Here is a 19,605-nt window from a genome sequence, read left to right as displayed (position 1 = left end):
CTCTAGTCACCACGCTCTGGCGCCTGTTCGGGTACACTGAGGGAGAATTTAGCATGGGCAGTGCAACTAACCTGCGCGTCTTTCAGGGTGTGGGAGGAAACCCGTGCAGACACGGGGAAAAATACGGGTGGGAAAAGATTGGAGGGGTCATCGAATGCCTACACTGCAGCAGGAGGCCATTTGGCCCATTGAGTCTGCACCTATCCCCACATATTTACCCTGCTAATCTCCCTGACACTAAACTTAGCATGGCCAATCAACCTAACATGCACATCTTTGAACTGTGGGAGGAAACCGGAGCCCCCTGGGAAACCCACACGGACACGGCGTGGAACTAGCTGGGAGGGCACCATGCTCTGGTTGGGATGGAGGGCCTGTTTCCATGCTGTGACAATTAATTACAATAGTAATTAACTGTATCCATGAGCATCTTATTGCCTGAGATGCGATGGATATCGTTCTGAGAATGTTTTATGCACCAAAGGGATTAACTCCACACATTGCAAAATACAGGCATTTTATTCACTTTACAAACTCTCAGATTGCCAGGGATTTTTTTTCTTCTGTGTGTTTTTTGTCTGGATTTTTTTTTTGACAAGTTGAGTGCTCAGGAAGGAAGCTGTTAGCTTCTGACAGAGCCCGCTGTGCAGTAATGTTGAACTGGTCACGGAGCGGGGAGGAGGAGGTACGAGAGCTCTGGGTGAAAAGTGGCAGAGAGAGAGAGAGAAAGAAAGAGTGCCCTTTCTCAGTGGCTGTCGCCGGTGAAACTGCATGGTCAGGAATCCAAGCATTTCAAAGTCACGGGTTCCTGCCAACATCAGCAACTTGGAGAGACACGAGGATAGAGAAAGTCTTCTTTCACTGGGTGAATCTTCAACCTAATTAGGCACGATACCGTCAAATTTTAATTTCTTTTTGTAAATCTCAGAACAGCAGGCAATGTGGTTTTGTTAAAAATGAATTAGGGCTGTAAATTAGAAGTAGAAGCTTGGAATGTGTTCAGCAACTGGCAAATTGGGCAAATGATTTGACTTATTGTCACATGTATTGGGATATGGTAAACAGTATTGTTTCTTGCATGCTATACAAAGCATACTGTTCATAGAATGCATAAGGGAGAAGGAAATGAGAGGGTGCAGAATGTAGTGTTACATTCTTTATGACTTTACAACTTCCTTCCTCCCTTTTTTAGTTTCAATTGTAGAACGATTGGTTGAGGTGTTTTAATTGTGTTCCATACGGTTATAAACAAAGAGAAGTAGTGTTAACAGAGCTGGGTTTAAGAGGAAGTACATGATGGAAGAAGAATGCAAGAGAGCACTGCTGATAGACTTGTGGGTGGCACACTGGTTAGCACACTGCTGCCTCACTGCACCAAGGACTCGAGTTTGATTCCCATCTTGGGTCACTGTCTATGCGGAGTTTGCACATTCTCCCCGTGTCTGCGTGGGTTTCCTCCCATAGTACGAAAGACATGCTGGTTCGGTGAATTGGCCGTGCTAAATTCTCCCTCAGTGTACCCGACCAGGCATTGAAATGTGGCAATTAGGGGATTTTCACAGTAGCCTCATTCTAGTGTTAATGTAAGCCTGCTAGTGACCCCAGTAAAAATACATAAGCGGTCTACAAGGGATGCAATCTTTTGCTGATTGGGTTAGACAGAGGGATGGGAGACAGTCCGTTGGAACACAAGCACTGGGAGTGACCAACTGGGCCAAGTAGCTTATATCTTCCAAGTACATTCATGCAAAGTAGCTTCAATATGCACTGAATTCAATGAATGCCCCCATAACAACGGGCGACACGGTGGTTAGCACTGCATTTTCACAGCACCAGGGATCTGGGTTCAGTTCCCAGCTTGGGTCACTGTCTGTGTGGAGTCTGCACATTCTCCCCATGTCTGCATGGGTTTCTTCCACGTGCTCCAGTTTCCTCCCACAGCCCGAAAGATGTACTGGTCATGTTGCAATGGCCATGCTAAATTCTCCCTCAGTGTACCTGAACGGTGTGTGCCGTCTACGGGATTTTAACAGTAACTTCATGGCAGTGTTAATGTAAGTCTATTTGTGACACTAATAAACTTAACAACCCCAAAGGATTTTTTGGTTGTCAACACTGATGCATTGGAAGTATCACGTGACTGGATGCTGATATCAAACTAATCCTCAGTATTGTACAAGAATAACGTGAGGTTAAAGTGTCCCCATGATGATTTCTCTCTGTGTTTGTAGTGGGACTGACCATGGGTGAGAGCTTGTGTTCGCAAACACAATGGCAACAAAGCAGTGATGGTACTCATGACCTCTGACAAGTGGTCACTTCATAAACATTGTTGTTGTTTTTCCTTAATAAACATTCTGAACATTTTAAAATAGCTTTATTGCACAAATATGCAGGGAACGTAGCTTGGAACAGGAGCAAATGTTGGAGGGAAATTTAGGGTGGCACGGTACCACAGTGGTTAGCGCTGATATCTCACAGTAGTAGCTTGGGTGACTGTGCGGAGTTCGCACATTCTCCCCGTGTTTGTGTGGGTTTCCTCCAGGTGCTCCGGCTTCCTCCCACAGTCCAGAGATGTGCAGGTTAGGTTGATTGGCCCTGCTAAATTGTCCCTTAGTGTCGGGGGATTAGTAGGGTAAATACATGGGGTTATTTATAGGACCTGGGTGGGATTGTGGTCAGTGAAGATTCAATGGGCCAAATGGCCTCCTTCTGCAATGTAGGGATTCTGTGAAAAGTCTAACCTTTCAATGCAATATTGATTTTTTACAAAATATTGAATGCTGATATTTCACACATTTGCTGAATGAGTACAAATGTGCGATCCATTCAGTGACGTGTCAAATATACATCGTTTGTGCTTTATTACCTGTAGCTGGAGGGTTTCACTTGAGCAGATCTAAGGAGATGAGCACTGAAACCAGTTGAGTTCAGAGGTGTATGCTTGTAATGTTTCATTCTGTAAAACTGAGTAAAGATTGATATCGGTACTATCCTTCACCAGGTGGCACGGTGCCACCACGGTTACTACTGCTGCCTCACAGTGCCAGGGATCCGAGTTCAATTCCTGGCTTGGGTCACTGTCTGTGTGGAGTTTGCCCATTCTCCCCGTGTCTGCCTGGGTTTCCTCCGGGGGCTCTGGTTTCCTCCCACACTCCAAAGATGTGCGGGTGAGGTTGATTGGCCATGCTAAATTGACCCTTAGTGTCAGTAGGTTAATAGGTAGGGTTATGGGGATTGGTGCTGGGAGGGATTGTTGTTGGTGCAGACTTGATGGGCCAAATGGCCTCCTTCTGCACTGTAGGGATTCTCTGAATTGGCTTTCTTGAATATAACACTATACACATGATTCGTACTCATTCTCACTGCAGTTGCTGGTCTTAGGAAACTTTATTGTGGAGAGGTGAGGATGTGCTGGATGGAACTTCCAGGACGTTGCCAGCACACGTTTGGCAAATTTGTTTCATTCTTAAAGCTGATTCTCTAGAGCTTTACCACAGCTTTGTGGATTAATCTAGCCCTTTCTAACTGTGAAGTGGTATGATAGCAAAAGTGTTACCAAGTTGTTAAGTTTTAAGTTTATTCAGTGGTGTCACAACTAGGCTTACATTCACACTGCAATGAAGTTACTGTGAAAATCCCCGAGCCGCCACACTCTGGTGCCAGTTCGCGTACACTGAGGGGAAAATCTAACACCTAACCTGTGGGAGGAAACCAGAGCACCCGGAGGAAGCCCACAGAGACATGGGGAGAAGGTGCAGACCCCACACAGACGGTGACCCAAGCCGGGAATCGAACCGTGGTCCCTGGAGCTGTGAGGCAGCAGTGCTGACCACAGTGCCACCCCTCAAACACAAAGTTTGAACTCCTTCTGCACTGTAGGGATTCTATGAGGAAAGGTGGGTTGGTGGTGCTATTTTGTCTCTTTGTGTCCAAAGATCTGCAGGTAAGTATGTGGGATTATGGGCCTGGATAAGATGCTCTTTGGGAGACTCTTTTGGATAAGAAGGGGCACAACACAGTGGCATGGTGGTTAGCACTGCTGCCTCACAGCGCCAGGGACCTGGGTTCGATTCCTGGCTTGGTCTGTGTGGAGTTTGCACATTCTCCCCGTGTCGCAAGTTTCGATAAACTAAAACGCATTCAGCGGTGGCGATTACCTATTTTAAAATGCAATTTTTCTCTCTCTCTCTCCCAGAATAATCAGGCTGAGCTTTGAGTCCTGTCCCGGTGAGGTGGAGGGAGGGGGGATCCTCGCCACACGAGGCTTGGTGCAGGACTTCAGCGCGAGAGAGCGTGGTGCGGACAGAACTCTCGTTGTATCGTCAGCTGGCGAGAGGACTCATGTACGATCTCAGTTAACCGTCAGTGGTTTCAGAAGTAACCTCCTCAGTGCCTTCAGCAAGTTTGTACTTCACCCAAGCTGAAGCAGCAGTATGTTGATGAAAGAATACAGGATTTGTATGCCGCTCACTGTGGAAGAGGTAAGTGATTTTCCTCTCGTTCATTGTTTAGTCCTAGCTCCCCCTGAGAGCCGGGAACGAGCACTTAGTGCTCCCCTTGTGTGTAATGTTTGAATTTGGAACCTCGCTGTTTGAGAAATTGGACATTTTTCAGCCAAGTGGACTGCTTGGAAATATATGACGCGTACGGTCGCAAAATGCGGCCCTCGGGAAGGTTGTGCAAAGTACAAACTGTTCTGCCGAGTTAGTTGCCCGACAACAACAGTAATATAGTCATTAGCTGCCGTTTGATGTAAGGATAATTTTATACTGTTGTGCTGATGGAGGGGAAGCAAGTCATGTAGCCCCAGCAAATAGTGCAGCCCACACGTCAACATCCTGCTATCAGATGGTGATAAATAAACACCGCTGTATGTTGGGGCGGCACGGTGACACAGTGGTTAGCACTGCTGACTCACAGCGCCAGGGTCCTGGGTTCAAATCCCGGCTTGGGTCCACTGTCTGGGTGGAGTCTGCACATTCACCCCGTGTCTGTGTGGGTTTCCTCCAGGCGCTCCGATTTCCTCCCACAGCCCAAAGATGTGCAGGTTATGTGGACTGGCCGTGCTAATTGCCCCCTTTGTGTCGGGGGGTTTAGCGAGGGTAAATGCATAGGGTTAGGGCTTGGGTGGGACTGTGGTCGATGCAGATTCAATGGGCTGAATGGCCTCCTCCTGCACTGTAAGATTCTACGTTCGGCTGAATAATTTGCCTGGGTAATACAGGGTCAATTTAGCATAACCTAACCTGCACATCTTTGGACTGTGGGAGGAAACTGGAGCATTGGAGGAAACCCACGCAGACACGGGGAGAACGTGCAGACTCCACGCAGACAGTGACCCAAGGCCGGAATTGAATCTGGGACCCTGGCGCGGTGAGACAGCAGTGCTAAGCACCGTGCCGCCCAAGAGGGAAGCCAACAAAAGAGCAAAGGAATTCTCGGATCCATCCTAGCTACCAGTGTTTTAGAAATGTGATGTGGCCATTGGATGGATGTTAGTAATCAGAATACAATGAATGCATGCGACGTAAGTGAAATCTAATTATCATCATGAAAGAATGGAATTAAAATGGATGTAGTCTCTGCGTGAGATTGAAACCCGAACAATACAATTACTGTGGTATAATTAAATTTACATCACAAATTATCACTTTTAGAGAGCTATTTCTATATTCCCTCCATCAATCGGGCCACTATTTACTTACAGTTTGTAGTAAATTGCTGAAGTTGTTGTGCAATATGATTTGAATTAGTGGTTATGTTTTAACCTGGAATGGAATGATATGCCTCAGTTGAAATCTCGGATGCTTCAAATTGAATACGGCTTGCAATAATATCTTTAAAACTTAATACCTGCTCCTCATTGTGTTCTACTGAAATGGTTCCCTGATTTTTTAATAACTCTCGCAGCCATCTTTCACTTCTACTTATTCGACTTAGTAAGGCACAGAAGCACTATAATGAAAATTTTTTTGGAGAAAGGCTTACATTTATATAGAACCCCGTGCTTAAGAACAATGCTGACTTTCAATGTTGTTTGAATACCCCACTGTCAACATCCTTGGGGTTACCAATTGACCAGAAACTCAACTGGATTAGCCACATATACACAGTGGCTACAAGAGCAGGTCGGAAGGTGGGAATGCTGCGGCGAGTAACTGACCTCCAGATTCCCCTAAGCCTTTCTTGACAAGGCACAAGTCAGAAGTGTGATGGAACGATCCCCATTTGCCTGGATGGGTGCAGCTCCAACAACGCCCAAGAGGTTTGACACTATCCAGGACAAAGCTTGATTGGCACCACATCTCCAAACATTCACTCTCTCCACCACCGATGCTCAGTAGCAGCACTGTGTGTACTACCTACAAGTTGCACTGCAGCAATTCACCAAAGGTCCTTAGATAGTACTTTCCAAACCTACTTCCATCTAGGAAAAAGGCAGCAGATACATGGGAGCACCACCACCTGCAAGTTCCCCTCCAAGTCACTCGCCATCCTGACTTGGAAATATATTGCCTTTCCTTTGCAATGGCTAGGGTCAAGATCCTGGAATTTCCTCCCTAACGGCATTGTGGATCAACCCACAGCACATGGACCGCAGTGATTCAAGAAGGCAGCTCACCACCACCTTCTCAAGGGCAGCTAGGGATGGGCAATAAATGCTGGCCAGCTAGCAACGCCCATTTCTCAAAGGAGTAGGCCATTTAGCCCCTCGAGCCTCCTCCACTATTCAGTAAGATTATGGTTGATCTGATTGTGACCATAATTCTAACTCGCACTACGTGTTAAGGATTTGGAAGAGGGAACTGAATGTATTATCTGCAGATGATCCAAAATTTGGTGGGAGGGTGAGCTGTAAGGGGGATGCAGAGATGCTTCAGCGCGATTTGGACAGGCTGAGTGAATGGGTATATGCGTGGCAGATGTAGTATAATGTGCATAAATGTGAGATTATCCGCTTTGGTAGCAATAATAGGAGGGCAGGTTATTATTTGAATAGGTGTAACTTGAGAGAGGTGGACACTCAGCGAGACCTTGGAGTCCTCGTGTATCAGTCGCTGAAAGTAAGCACGTAGGTGCAGCGGACAGTACAGAAGGCACACAGTATGTCGGCCTTCATAGCGAGAGGATTTGAGAACAGGGATGGGGATGTTTTGCTTCAATTGTATAGGGCATTGGTGAGGCCACATCTGGAGTATTGTGTGCACTTCTGGGGAAGGATGCCTAAATACAGAGGGAATACAGTGAAGGTTTACCAGGCTGATTCCTGGGATGCCAGGACTAAGTTAGTTAGGATTATATTCATGGAGTTTAGAAGAATGAGAAGGGATCTCATTGGAACGTGTTAAATTCTAACAGGGTTAGACAGGGTAGATTCAGAAAGAATGTCCCTGATGGTGGGAGAGTCCAGAACTAGAGGTCATAATTTGAGGATAAGGGATAATTTGAGGATAAGGATAAGGTTTTAGAACTGAGGTGAGGAGAGATTTTTTTCACCCAAAGGGTGGTGAATTCACTCCCACAGGATGTAATTGAGGGCAAGACCTTGTGTGATTTCAAGAAGAAATTAGATATAGCTCTTGGGGCTAAAGGGGTCAAGGGATTTGGTGGGAAGCGGGGGGGTATCAGGATATTGAATTTGATGATCAGCCATGATTATAATGAATGACGGAGCAGACTCGAGGGGCCGAATGGCCTACTCCTGCTCCTAGTTTCTATATTCCTGTCTGCGCACAGGAACTCCCTGTATAGGTCAAAAATCTGTCTAACCCGGCCTTGAAAATATTCAATGACCCAGCCTCTCCTGCTCGCCGGGGAAGGGGAATTCCGCAGACGGACAACACTCTGAAGGAAGAATTTCCTCCTCGCCTCCATCTTGGCCATTCAATGGATAGAAATGGCCAAATAGGCAATGGGGCCGTGCGGCCTGACTCTCACAGAAGCACAAAGAAAGGTGGGGGGGGGGGGTGCACGTGGTGTTTGTGACAGCCAACAGAGCAGTTAATGCCTTTGGGGATTGCGGGAGAGAAAACCTCCCAGGAGGGTAATCATACTTATCTTAAATCATCAACAAAGTTATCATATTGATTCCTGCTGCCGCTCACTTAAGTATTTAAGTAGAGTTTAACAAGGTTGGACTAGCCACAGCAGAAATGCTTTCATTATTTTTCTCTGAACAGTAAGTTGCCCGTGCGGTTTGTAGATGTGAGATTCTGCTTTTCCTCTTGAGCAGGGAGGGAGGGGAGACAGGAGCAATATCATCTATCTGGCCTTTTGCTGCTTCCCCTCCACAAAACGTTCTCCGTTTGTGCCAGTTAGCGCTGGTCTGGTGGATAAAATGGGAAAGCTGAACCACCCAGCGAAAGAGCAGTGTGCGCAAGAAGGGGCCAATCTGTTGGCAAACAGCGCCTGTCGCGACCAGTGTCATGACCTGGAAGGGCGGGGGAGGGGGAGTCTGAGGTTTTGCAAATGACTAAATGTGTGTACAGAGTCAGTGTACGGTCTTTTTTGTTTTGCTTGGCCCATTAATGATGTTTCACTGGCTAATCTCTGGAGCCGTTGTGAAGTAAAGCGATCAGCTATGTCAACACTTTGTCAAATCCCTTCACATTAACCCTTCGCCTCTCTGACCAAACACCTGTTGAGTGTGGAGTTAAAAGTTTATTCATTAGTCACAAGTAAGGCTTCCATTAACGCCGCAATGAACTTACTGTGAAATTCCCCTAGTTGCCACAGTCCAGCGCCCGTTCAGGTCAACGCACCTAACCTGCCCGTCTTTCAGATTGTGAGAGAAAACCCACACAGACACGGGGAGAACATGCAAACTCCACATAGCTAGTGACCCAAGCTGGAAATCAAACCCAGGTCCCTAGCATTATGAAGCAGCAGTGCTAACCACTGTGCTGTGTTTGAGGTGTGACTGCAGTCACACTCACTGTGCGCTCTTGAAATGATCCCAGAAGCACCTTTGTTGCAAAGAATTCTTGCTTTAAAACATCAGTATACATTTCAATAGAGTCCAGCTTGGCTGAATATGTGCTGTACAAATCAACTTTCTGTTTCATTCATCTTATTTGTCTTGAACTTTATGATGAAGTACTTTAACTTGAGAAACCTTGTTGTTTTTTTGTATAGTGAGTTTATGACTGCATGTTTTTAATTAACAAGACATCTTGCTATTTAATACTGTGAGCTTCCATATCCGGTCTGTCAGAATAATGAGCACATTTTCTAGTGTCAAGATTAGGTGGACTAGCCATGCTAAATTGCCCCTTATTGTCTGGGGGATTTGCAGTGTTAATACAGGGGTTTACAGGGATAGGGCCGAATTGGTGTTGTTGTTGGTGCAACTATGATGGGCCGAATGGCCTCTTACTGCACTGTAGGGATGCTATGATTCTATGCTATGGTTCAACATGGAAACCTAGACACTAGGATCAACATTTTTGGCTAACCCTTGGACATTGCTTACAAAAGAGAAAAATGTGGCACAGTTCTGCTTTTCTATTTATTCATTCGTGGAACATGGGCGTCGCTGCTGGCCAGCATTTATTGATAGAATCGCTACAGTGCAGAAGGAGGCCATTCAGCCCATCGAGTCTGCACCAACAACAATCCCACCCTGGCCCTATCCCCATAACCCCATGTATTTACCATGCTAATCCTCCTGACACTAAGGACCAATTTAATCCACCTAACTCTCACACCTTTGGACTGTGAGAGGAAACCCACGCAGACATGGGGAGAATGTACAAATTCCACACAGACAATGGCTCAAGGTCAGAATTGAACCCGGGCCCCGGGCGCTGTGAGGCAGCAGTGCTAACCACTGTGCCATTAATTGCCCGTCCCTGGTTATCCTTGGAGGGCAGCTGAGAGTCAACCACATTGCTGTGGCTCTGGAGTCACATGTAGACCAGACCAGGTAAGGACGGCAGATTTCCTTCCCTAAAGGATGCGAGTGAACCAGATGGGTTTTTTCCTGACAATCAACAATAGTTTTGTGGTCATCAGTAGATCCTTAATTCCAGATTTTTTCTCAATTGGATTCAAATTCCACCATCTGCCGTGGCAGGATTCGAATCCAAGTCCCCAGAACGTTAGCTGAGTTTCTTGATTAATAGATCATCGCATCCCCTTACTCCTTGCGTTACGGAAAGCTGAACTTGAGATGCTGAGGGGAGGGGGTTTTAATTGCACTGTCCTTCCTGGACAAACTGTATCAAGCTGGATCTATGAGATGAATGAATAACATCTCTAAGTGTAAAGTATTTAAGGCAACTGAACCCACTTTATCCTGATCCAGGCCTCGAACACACAACCATCTGATCACCACTAAGCCTAGTCTGACACCAAGCATTTGCACGTGCATCCTATGCAAGGCTAGAGAGTAGTTCCATGCTGAAAATTATGGGCCAGTGTTCTCAAACATCTTTAACCATAATTTTAAGTTTATTTATTATTGTCACAAGTAGGCTTACATTAACACTGCAGTGAAGTTAGTGAAAATGCCCTAGTCGCCACACTCCGGCGCCTGTTAGGGTACGCTGAGGGAGAATTTAGCATGGCCAATGCAGCTAACCAGCACGTCTTTCAGACTGTGGGAGGAAACTGGAGACATTGGGTCACCAGCTTTGAGGTTTGCTTTTGAATTTGCAGATTCCTGAGTTATGAAGCTTTGGAGGGGTGGCACGGTGGTGCAATGGTTAACACTGTTGCCTCACAGCACCAGGATTTGATTTGGGCCTGGGTCACTGTCTGTGTGGACATTCTCCCCATGTCTGCGTGGGTTTCCTCCGGGTGCTCAGCAGATGTGCTGGTTGGGTTGATTGGCCATGCTAAATTGCCACTTAATGTCAGGGGGACTACGGGAATAGAGGCTGGGTGGAATTGTGGTCGGTGCAGACTCAATGGGCTGAATGGCCTCCTTCTGCATTGTCGGGATTCTATGATCTCCCCTCCCCCTCCAAAGTCCAAATTTCCATAGAGAACCTAAAGCTCTGCCACACTGAACACAATATGACACCAATGAAATAGTATATACACTGGGAGGATGATCGACTTGCCTCTCCGACTTAATGGGAGGGAAGGCTGCAGTGTAAGGGGATCCAGAGGATTAAGTGCTAAGTGTTTTGACACTGAGAGATAATTATCATCTCATGACCAATATGACGTTGTCTTCAAAATGGCAAATGCAGTAAAGGTCAACTCGGTTTAACAATCTTGTTCGGCTGGATCAACACTTTTGAGTGACTTTTATCTTTGTGAAAGCTTTCCTTCTATCCTGCTGGCTTGACTGTGCCGTACCCCACTGTCTGAATGAACTGAGCTCAGCACGTCCTTTCTGTCACCCGAGACCAAAGGTTTATCGCAGTTGTAGAAATTTTCAAACCTTTCATTATGACGATGTAAAGCACCAGTTCCTGGAGTTGGATATTTAAAAGGATTCACTGGCGTAGAGATGGGAAAACTATTTGCTTTTGTTCGAGGGATAGCAAGTGTGAGGGAGTACAAAACCTTAAAAAAATCAAATTAGAATTGGTTCATTCAGGAGCCGGAATCATAGAATCCCTACAGTGCAGAAGGAGGCCATTTGGCCCATTCAGGAGCTGGAATCGTAGAATCCCTACAGTGCAGAAGGAGGCCATTCAGCCCATTGAGTCTGCACTGACTCTTACCCAAACCCTATCCCTGTAACCCCACAAATCCCCCCCAATCTATCTATTTTGACACACCAAGGGGCAGTTTAGCAAGGCCAATCCATCTAACCTACTCATCTTTTGGACTGTGAGAGGAAACCGGAGAACCCAGAGGAAACCCACGCAGACATGGGGAGAATGTGCGAACTCCTCCCAGACAGTCACCCGACACCCGGACTGAACCCTGATCTCTGGTGCTGAGAGGCGGCAGTGCTAACCACTGTGCCACCCTGATCAGGAAGCACCTTTTACTCACAAAAGATGGTAGAAGTGTGGAATTCGAACCCTAAAATGGTTTTGGATTTTGGGGTAACTGCACTCCTCGCGGATTGGCTTCTGGCCTAACTCGGGTTTGAACAACCAACTGAACCAAGGTGGCTACACTCAAATCCTTACAAATGTTTCCCGCTGAATGCCATTGTCTGAAGCTTTGCAGCAGGGGGTGGGGGGAGTGTGAGGTGTTAGGTGGCCTGTCCACCCTGAGGGCTGTGGGGCCCTTTAATGACCATTTGTCCCCCCCCACAACCCTCAACCCCGCCCCCCCCAAACCATAATTAACCCACACAGAGTCAGGACTGCACCATGTGGGTCGCGGAGGGACTTGTGTCCACTGGCAATACTGTAGCTCTGGCTACAATCACCACTGGAGCAGACGGTATGGTTCTGCAGATGTAAGCTACAAGGAGCAAACCTGCAGGTATCTCAGGGTCGGGTGCAGTTGGGGATCAGGTCTGCTTCTTTCCTTTTACTACCTTTTCTCATCTTGCAGACGTTGTCCGTGATATATTAGTGAAGCAGTAATAATGTCTCCGCCTCAAACTGGCAGAGGGCTTCTCACAGGACAGATTTTTTAACTGTTCCCGCCAGTGGGATTTTCCTGCCCTGCCAATGGCAACACCCCCTTCACCCCAATCACATCTTTCCCAGCGGCAGAGGGTGCGAACAACTGGAAACTCCACCAACAGCAGCGGGACTGGAAAATCCAGGTGCCGGCCAATCATAGAATCCTTCAGGGCAGAAGGAGGGCATGTGGCCCATCGAGTCTGCACCGACCACAATCCCACCCAGGCCCTATCCCCATAACCCCCTGCATTAACCTAGCTAGTCCCCCTGACACCAAGGGGCAATTTAGCACTGCCAACCCACCTAACTTTCGGACTATGGGGGGAAACCGGAGCACCCGGAGGAAATTCTCGCGGACACGGGGAGGAAGTGTAAACTCCACACGGACAGTGACCCGAGGCTGGAATCGAACCCGGATCCCTGGCGCTGTGAGGCAGCAGTGCTAACCACTGTGCTGCCCCAATGGTGGGCCCCACTCCTCAGTGTAAAACACTCTGTGGGATGGGGGGTGCGGGGAACAGAAAATCCCATTCCCTGAGCTCCTGTGGAAAGTTTGTACTGCGAGGATTAATTATATCATGCATCCATCCTGTTCCATTGCTGCCCTTGTCTGCTGAAATTCCGGGAATGATTGGGAATGAATCAGCTTCCTGACTAGTCAGCAGATATTTGAAGTTAGTTCGGATTCCACGTGAGCTGTTTACACTGGAAGGAGAAATTGAAATTGTCCGGTGTGTGTGTGTGTGTGTGTGTGTGTGTGTGTGTGTGTGTGTGTGTGTGTGTGTGTGTGTGTGTGTGTGTGTGTGTGTGTACATGTTTGAAAAACATAAAAGAGACAAGTTTTCAGTTTGAAAACAAAAAACTCCAACAAAAATAAATTCCAGAGGCTGTGTTGAAAAGCTGACTGTTAGGCTGGAATTTTACCACCCTGCCTCTCCCACAGGAATCGGAGCGGGCGAGGGGTGGACTAGGGAAAGATCCATTATTTCAGGCAAGATTTTACGATTTTGGATTGAGTGAGGCCATTAAATCCCGCCCTTAGACTGGGAAAGGTGAAACGTTCTTGGGAGCATTCAAGAAGTTTGAATACTCAAAGGTCTTCACAGCTTAATCTCAGAAGCTTTAAAGTTTGTTTATTCGTCACAAGTAGGCTTACATCAACACTGCAATGAAGTTATTGTGAAAATGCCCTAATTGCCACACTCTGGCCCTGTTTTGGTACACTGAGGGAGAATTTAAAGTTTATTTATTAGTCACAAGTAAGGCTTATATTAACACCACAATGAAGTTACAGTGAAATTCCCCTCGTGGCTGCAGTCCGGCACCTGTCTACGCACTGAATCAGCAAGTCTTTCAGAATGTGGGAGGAATCCGGAGGAAACCCATGCTGACGTGGGGAGAATGTGCAAGCTCCATACAGACAGTGACCCAAGCCAGGAATCGAACCCGGGATCCTGGAGCTGTGAGGCACCTGCCACTGACAAAATTGCACTGGATATCATTTTAGTCAGTGTTAATTAAGTGAGGTCGGTTCCAACTGACCCAGTTCACTCAGTGAATAATGGATCCAAGCCAAACTTCTGGACTGTATATCCTTCCACCCACATAGCCTTGGAGACCAGATGATCTCCCCTAGCTACACGTAGGAGGCCTGAAGCAATTTTCTTTTCGCTCACCACTTGGATGTTGCATACAGACCACAAGGGACGGTTACGTCAGACTGCCCCCCCCGCCCCCCCCCCAATGGTGTCTGAGTTTTAAGCAGAATAATTTTCACCCTTTATCCAGCAAGGAGAGGACAGTTCTGGGAAGAGGCCTTTTGATTTGAGTTGTGATTTGATTTATTATTGTCACATGTATTCACATACAGTGAAAAGTATTGTTCCTTGCATGCTATACAGACAAAGCATACCATTCATAGAGAGGGAAAGGGAGCGACTGCAGAACGTAGTGTTAGAGGGTGTAGAGAAAGATCAACATAATGCAAGGTAGGTCCATTCAAAAGTCTGACAGCAGCAGGGAAGAAGCTGTTCTTCAGTCAGTTGGTACGTGACCTCAGACTTTTGTATCTTTTTCCCAATGGAAGAAGGTGGAAGAGAGAATGTCCGGGGTGCGTGGGGTCCTTAAATATGCTGGCTGCTTTTCCGAGGCAGCGGGAAGTGCAGACAGAATCAATGGATGGAATGCTGGTTTGCATGATGGATTGGGCTACATTCACAACTTTTTGTAGCCCCTTGCGGTCTTGATCAGAGCAGGAGCCATACCAAGCTGTGATACAACCAGAAAGAATGCTTTCTATGGTGCACCTGTAAAAGTTGGTGAGAATCGTAGCTGACATGCCAAATTTCCTTAGTCTTCTGAGAAAGTAGAGGCGTTGGTGGGCTTTCTTAACTATAGTGTCGGCATGGTGGGAACCAGGACAGATTGTTGGTGATCTGGGCACCTAAAAACTTGAAGCTCTCGACCCTTTCTACTTCCTCCCCATTGATGTAGACAGGGACACGTTCTCCTTTTCACTTCCTGAAGTTGATGACAGTCTCTGTCATTGTTTTGACATTGAGGGAGAGATTATTGTCACCGCAGAATTTATCAGATTCTCTATCTCATTCCTGTACTCTGTCTCGTTATTGCTTGAGATCCGACCCACTACCCAATACAAATCGAATTGGAGGGGAGTTTGGCCACAGTTTTAGGTGGACAAGGGGCTGAGAACACAGCCTTGTGGGGCACTTGTGTTGAGGATGATCGTGAAGGAGGTGTTGTTGCCTATCCTGACTAAACGTCCGGCCTTCCCACACCAAAGCAGGAAAACTGTACTGTTTATTTGTGTCACAAGTACGCTTACATTAACACTGCAAAGTAGTTACTGTGAAAACGCCCTAGTCGCCACACTCCAGTGCTTGTTCAGGTACATTGAGGAAGAACTTAGCATGGCCAATCCACCAAACCACTTCTTTTGGACTGTGGGAGGAAACCAGAGCACCTGGAGGAAACCCACGCAGACACGGGGAGAATATGCAGACCCTACACAGGCAGTGGCCTAAATCAGGAATCAAACCCAGGTCCCTGGCGCTGTGAGGCAGCTGTGCTAACCATTGTGCTACCGTGCCACCAGCAAGGAATAGTGATGCAAGTAGGACCAGAGACCACGGATTTCGTAAAGCCCTGTCGATTGGACAGCTCTGAGTGAGACAATGCTGTAAAATACCTACAGTAAAATCCATTGCATTAATTGAACCTTTTTTGGCAGAGTCCTGAGGACAGGATGCGCAGTCAAGTGGATCTTTGCACGCATACCCTTAGTGTAAAAATCATTAACTTTCTACCAGTCTAACACTTGCACTGGTTGTCATGGTAATGAATGTTTGCAAATCTAAGATTTAGTCACCCTGCCTTGCAGGATTTATCTTTGGCACTCTGTGGGGCTGTGTAAAAGTCTTGAGAGACTTTTGGATGATGGAATTGGCATTGGAAAATTGGAAACGTGTTTGGAGAAGAAGTCATCTTGTTTTTTCTTAAGGGACATCTTGACAAATACATGAATAGGATGGGAATAGAGGGATATGGTCTCGGGAAGGGTAGGGGGTTTTAGTTCAGTCGGGCAGCACAGTCGGTGCAGGCTTGGAGGGCCGAAGGGCCTGTTCCTGTGCTGGAATCTTTTTCGTTCTTTGATTCAAGTTGTCTGTGTGTGTGTGTGTGTGTGTGTGTGTGTGTGTGTGTGTGTGTGTGTGTGTGTGTGTGTGTGTGTGTGTGTGTGTGGTAATATTTCAAACCAAGGTTTCGTCTTCTCAGTGTTATTTTTCTGACTCATCGTTTTCTGAGCTAATTTTCTATTGTATTCAGTGTGTACCCAGACTGCCTTGAGAACGCACAGCTCTTGTTCAATAAAAGGCAGACCGCCTCGACAGTGGGATCCTGATTATGCAAACCCCTTCGCTTCAGCTCAGAGCCTTAACTGGGAATTGCGGGAACAAAGTCGCCTGAGCGACGGAATATTGTTCTGCCCAGTGAGAGCATGTCTGAGAAATAGCATCCAGTGCGATTTTGGCACAGTGGTTAGCACTGCTGCCTCACAGCTCCAGGGACTTGGGTTCGATCCCTGGTTTGGGCACTGTCTGCGCATTCTCCCCGTGTCTGCATGGGTTTTCCCCAGTTTCCTCCCACAGTCTGAAACCGTTTTCACACAACAAGGTGCCTCTGATGGACTTGATGTTGACCTCCCAGTTAATAATGACTTTATGAATCTGCCAGAAATGAAGCCACTTATTAATTGTTCACATGTAGAAACCATAGAAAATTACAGCTCAGAAGCAGGCCTTTTTCTATTTGTTCTATTTCTATTTTTTCTATTTCTTATGTTCTTTTGGCCCTTGTGTGTGCCGAACCATTTTTTTGCCTAGTCCCACTGATCTGCACTTGGACCATATCCCTCCACACCCCTCTCATCCATGTACCCGTCCAAGTTTATAGAAACCTGACTGCTTTAGCAGAGGGAAAAAGCCACTGATAGCGCAAGACTATACGTTCTTTAGACCTAAAGTTTGTTGCTGTGGGTCTTTAACAAGAGTAGCCTTTTATTTGGCATTATTTATACCCCTTGCTAACTGGTTTCAGTGAAGTACCCAGAAGATCAAACCACACTCTCTCTGAGTACGTTGCTTGACATTCTAGTGCAGTGTAGTGGCAATGCTGGAGGTGCTAACTCCAGATGAGACATTAAACCTTATTTGCCCCCCCTCCCCTCACACCCAGCCCACTGTATGATTTGAAGATGAGCTGGGAGTACCCTCACCAACATGTACAGAATCGTAGAATCCCTACAGAGCAGAAGGAGGCCATTCGGCCCCTAGAGCCTGCACCGACCACAATCCTACCCAGCCCCCATCTCCATAACCCCACATATTTAGCCTGATAGTCTGCCTGACGCTGAGGCACAATTTAGCATGGCCTATCAACCTAACCCTCACTTTGGGCTCTGGGAGGAAACCAGTGCACCTGGCGGAAACCCACGCAGACGTGGGTAGAATGTGCAAACTCCGCACAGGCAATGACCCGAGGCTGGGATTGAATCCGGGTCCCTGGCGCTGTGAAGCAGCAGTGCTAACCACTGTGCCACCGTGTCACCCACTGATCTGGTCATTTCATTCAGTGGTTTGTGGAACCTTGCTGAGTGTAAACTGACTGTTTGTGACTGTGGCGATGTACACGTTAAGTAACATATCTTAAACCGCTGTCTGTCACTATCCACCATGAGATATGATGTATAATCCTTGATTCTTCAGACAGAGTACAAGTTGTTCCTATAGGTCAGGCCTGTCGCCAAAGCCTCCCAGTTAATACTATGTAGATAGTCTTCAAATAAAGAGCCCACAGTATTCTTTTAACAGTCTTGTCATATGATTGGTACGTTTGCAATAGTTACATTGTTTGATGTTTCAAAATGACTACATTGATATCCCGAGTTTAAAAGAAAGTACAGCTCAGGATCAGGCCCTCCAAACCTCTGCCAGATCATGATGCCCTAACTAAACTTAAAAAAACCTTCAGCCCTTACCCGGATTATATCCCTCCATTTCCTCCCTATTCACATACCCATCTTAAATGTTGCTAATGTGTCTGCTCCCTCCACCTCCTTTGGCAGTGCGTTCCAGGCACCCACCGCTCTGTGTGAAAAACTTCTCCCACGCACCTCCCTCAAACCTTCCCCCTCTCACCTTGAACCTGTGCCCCCTCGTAATTGACACTTCCACCCCAGGGGGAAAAAGCCTCTGACTATCCACCCTGTCATAATTTTGTAGACTTCTATCAGGCCTCCCTACATCTTTTCAGTGAAAACAATCCTAGTTTATTCAATCTCTCTCCATAGACAACACCCTCGAGACAAGGCAATATCCTGGTGAACCTTCTTTGCACTCTCTCCAAAGCTTCCATGTCCTTCTGGTAGTGTGGTGACCAGAACTGCACGCAATACTCCAAATGCGGCCTAACCAAGGTTTTACATAGCTGCAACATGATTTGCCAATTCTTGTTCTCAATTGGTTGTAGAAGATGCCACGTAAATACAAGTTTTTTTTTGTTGAGGATATTCTAATTGTTGAAGTTGTCGCATGTGGGATCATAGTGGCACGTGTAGGCCTTTAAATCCTTTCAGTCTGTTCAGCTATTCAATGGGATCATGGTTTATCTGTATCTTAATTCCACCTCTCAGCAGTCATTCCATGGCCCTTAAAATACCCTTGCATAACAAAAGTCATTCAATCTCAGATTTGAATGTTCCAATTCATCCCTCAATTTGAGGATGTACTTCCTGTATGGCCTAGCTGTAATGTTAAGGTGGTGGCCCCTTGTCTGTATTCTCCCACCAGAGCAAATACTTTCTCTCTATCTACACTATCATATTCTTTTAATCATCTTAAACATTTCAATAGGATCCACTCCTTCATCTAAGCTCAAGGGAACACATGCCAGCATGCTGTCTCATAATGTAAAGCTTCAAGTTTTTTACCCCAGGTATTTTCCTAATGGAGTTGCACCAAAAAAAGGTGTTTATTTATCCTGTGATGGATTCATGTAAAAGGAGTTGTTAGTTTGGGAAAACGCTCTGGTAGCAGGAATGGGATTTTCCAGCTCTTCCAGTAGGTGTGATCTTCCAGTCCCTCCGATGTGATTTTCCAGTCCTGCCAGTGCGATCTTCCAGTCCTGCTGAGGGCAACTCCCCACAACCTGCCGACGAGCAGCACGAGCGGCCATTGACTTCGGCGGGACTGGAAAATCCTGCCAGAGGGCCAATGGCGGGCTGCCTCCAGCACTGGAAAACTGGGAGTGTTGTGGGGGGGGTGGAAAATCCTAGCCCAGCGAAGACTGAGATTGTGCCCCCCAACCAATCAACCCGCTGACCATAGGAAACAAAATCTTGCAGAGCGCTGACTAATTTCACTTTGAACCATGAAGATATTTAGCTCTGAGCTGGTTTAAGCTGCTCGTGGACTGGGAGTAACCAGGGAATCGACTTTGTTATTTCTCTCTATGTCTGAAGAATGCTTCCTGTTTTTTCTGAAAA

The 19,605-nt window shown here is 46.7% G+C and overlaps 1 protein-coding gene across 1 annotated transcript in view; it reads left to right on the top strand.

Moving 5' to 3' along the window:
- The window catches only part of LOC145355081 (cytoplasmic phosphatidylinositol transfer protein 1-like), a 209,155-nt gene that overhangs the window by 953 nt on the left and 188,597 nt on the right, over positions 1-19,605 (top strand). Inside the window, exon 2 of the mRNA XM_080206926.1 lies at positions 4,199-4,484. Coding sequence (XP_080063052.1) covers positions 4,437-4,484 — 48 coding nt within the window. The 5' untranslated portion in view covers positions 4,199-4,436. The remainder of the gene's footprint in view (positions 1-4,198; positions 4,485-19,605) is intronic.

The sequence above is a fragment of the Carcharhinus amblyrhynchos genome, chromosome 18 (genome assembly GCF_965287045.1).
Source record: "Carcharhinus amblyrhynchos chromosome 18, sCarAmb.v2.hapA, whole genome shotgun sequence".
Lineage (NCBI taxonomy): Eukaryota > Metazoa > Chordata > Chondrichthyes > Carcharhiniformes > Carcharhinidae > Carcharhinus > Carcharhinus amblyrhynchos.
The sequence above is the reverse complement of the archived record's forward strand: the minus strand, read 5'-3'. Positions and strand labels throughout refer to the sequence as shown.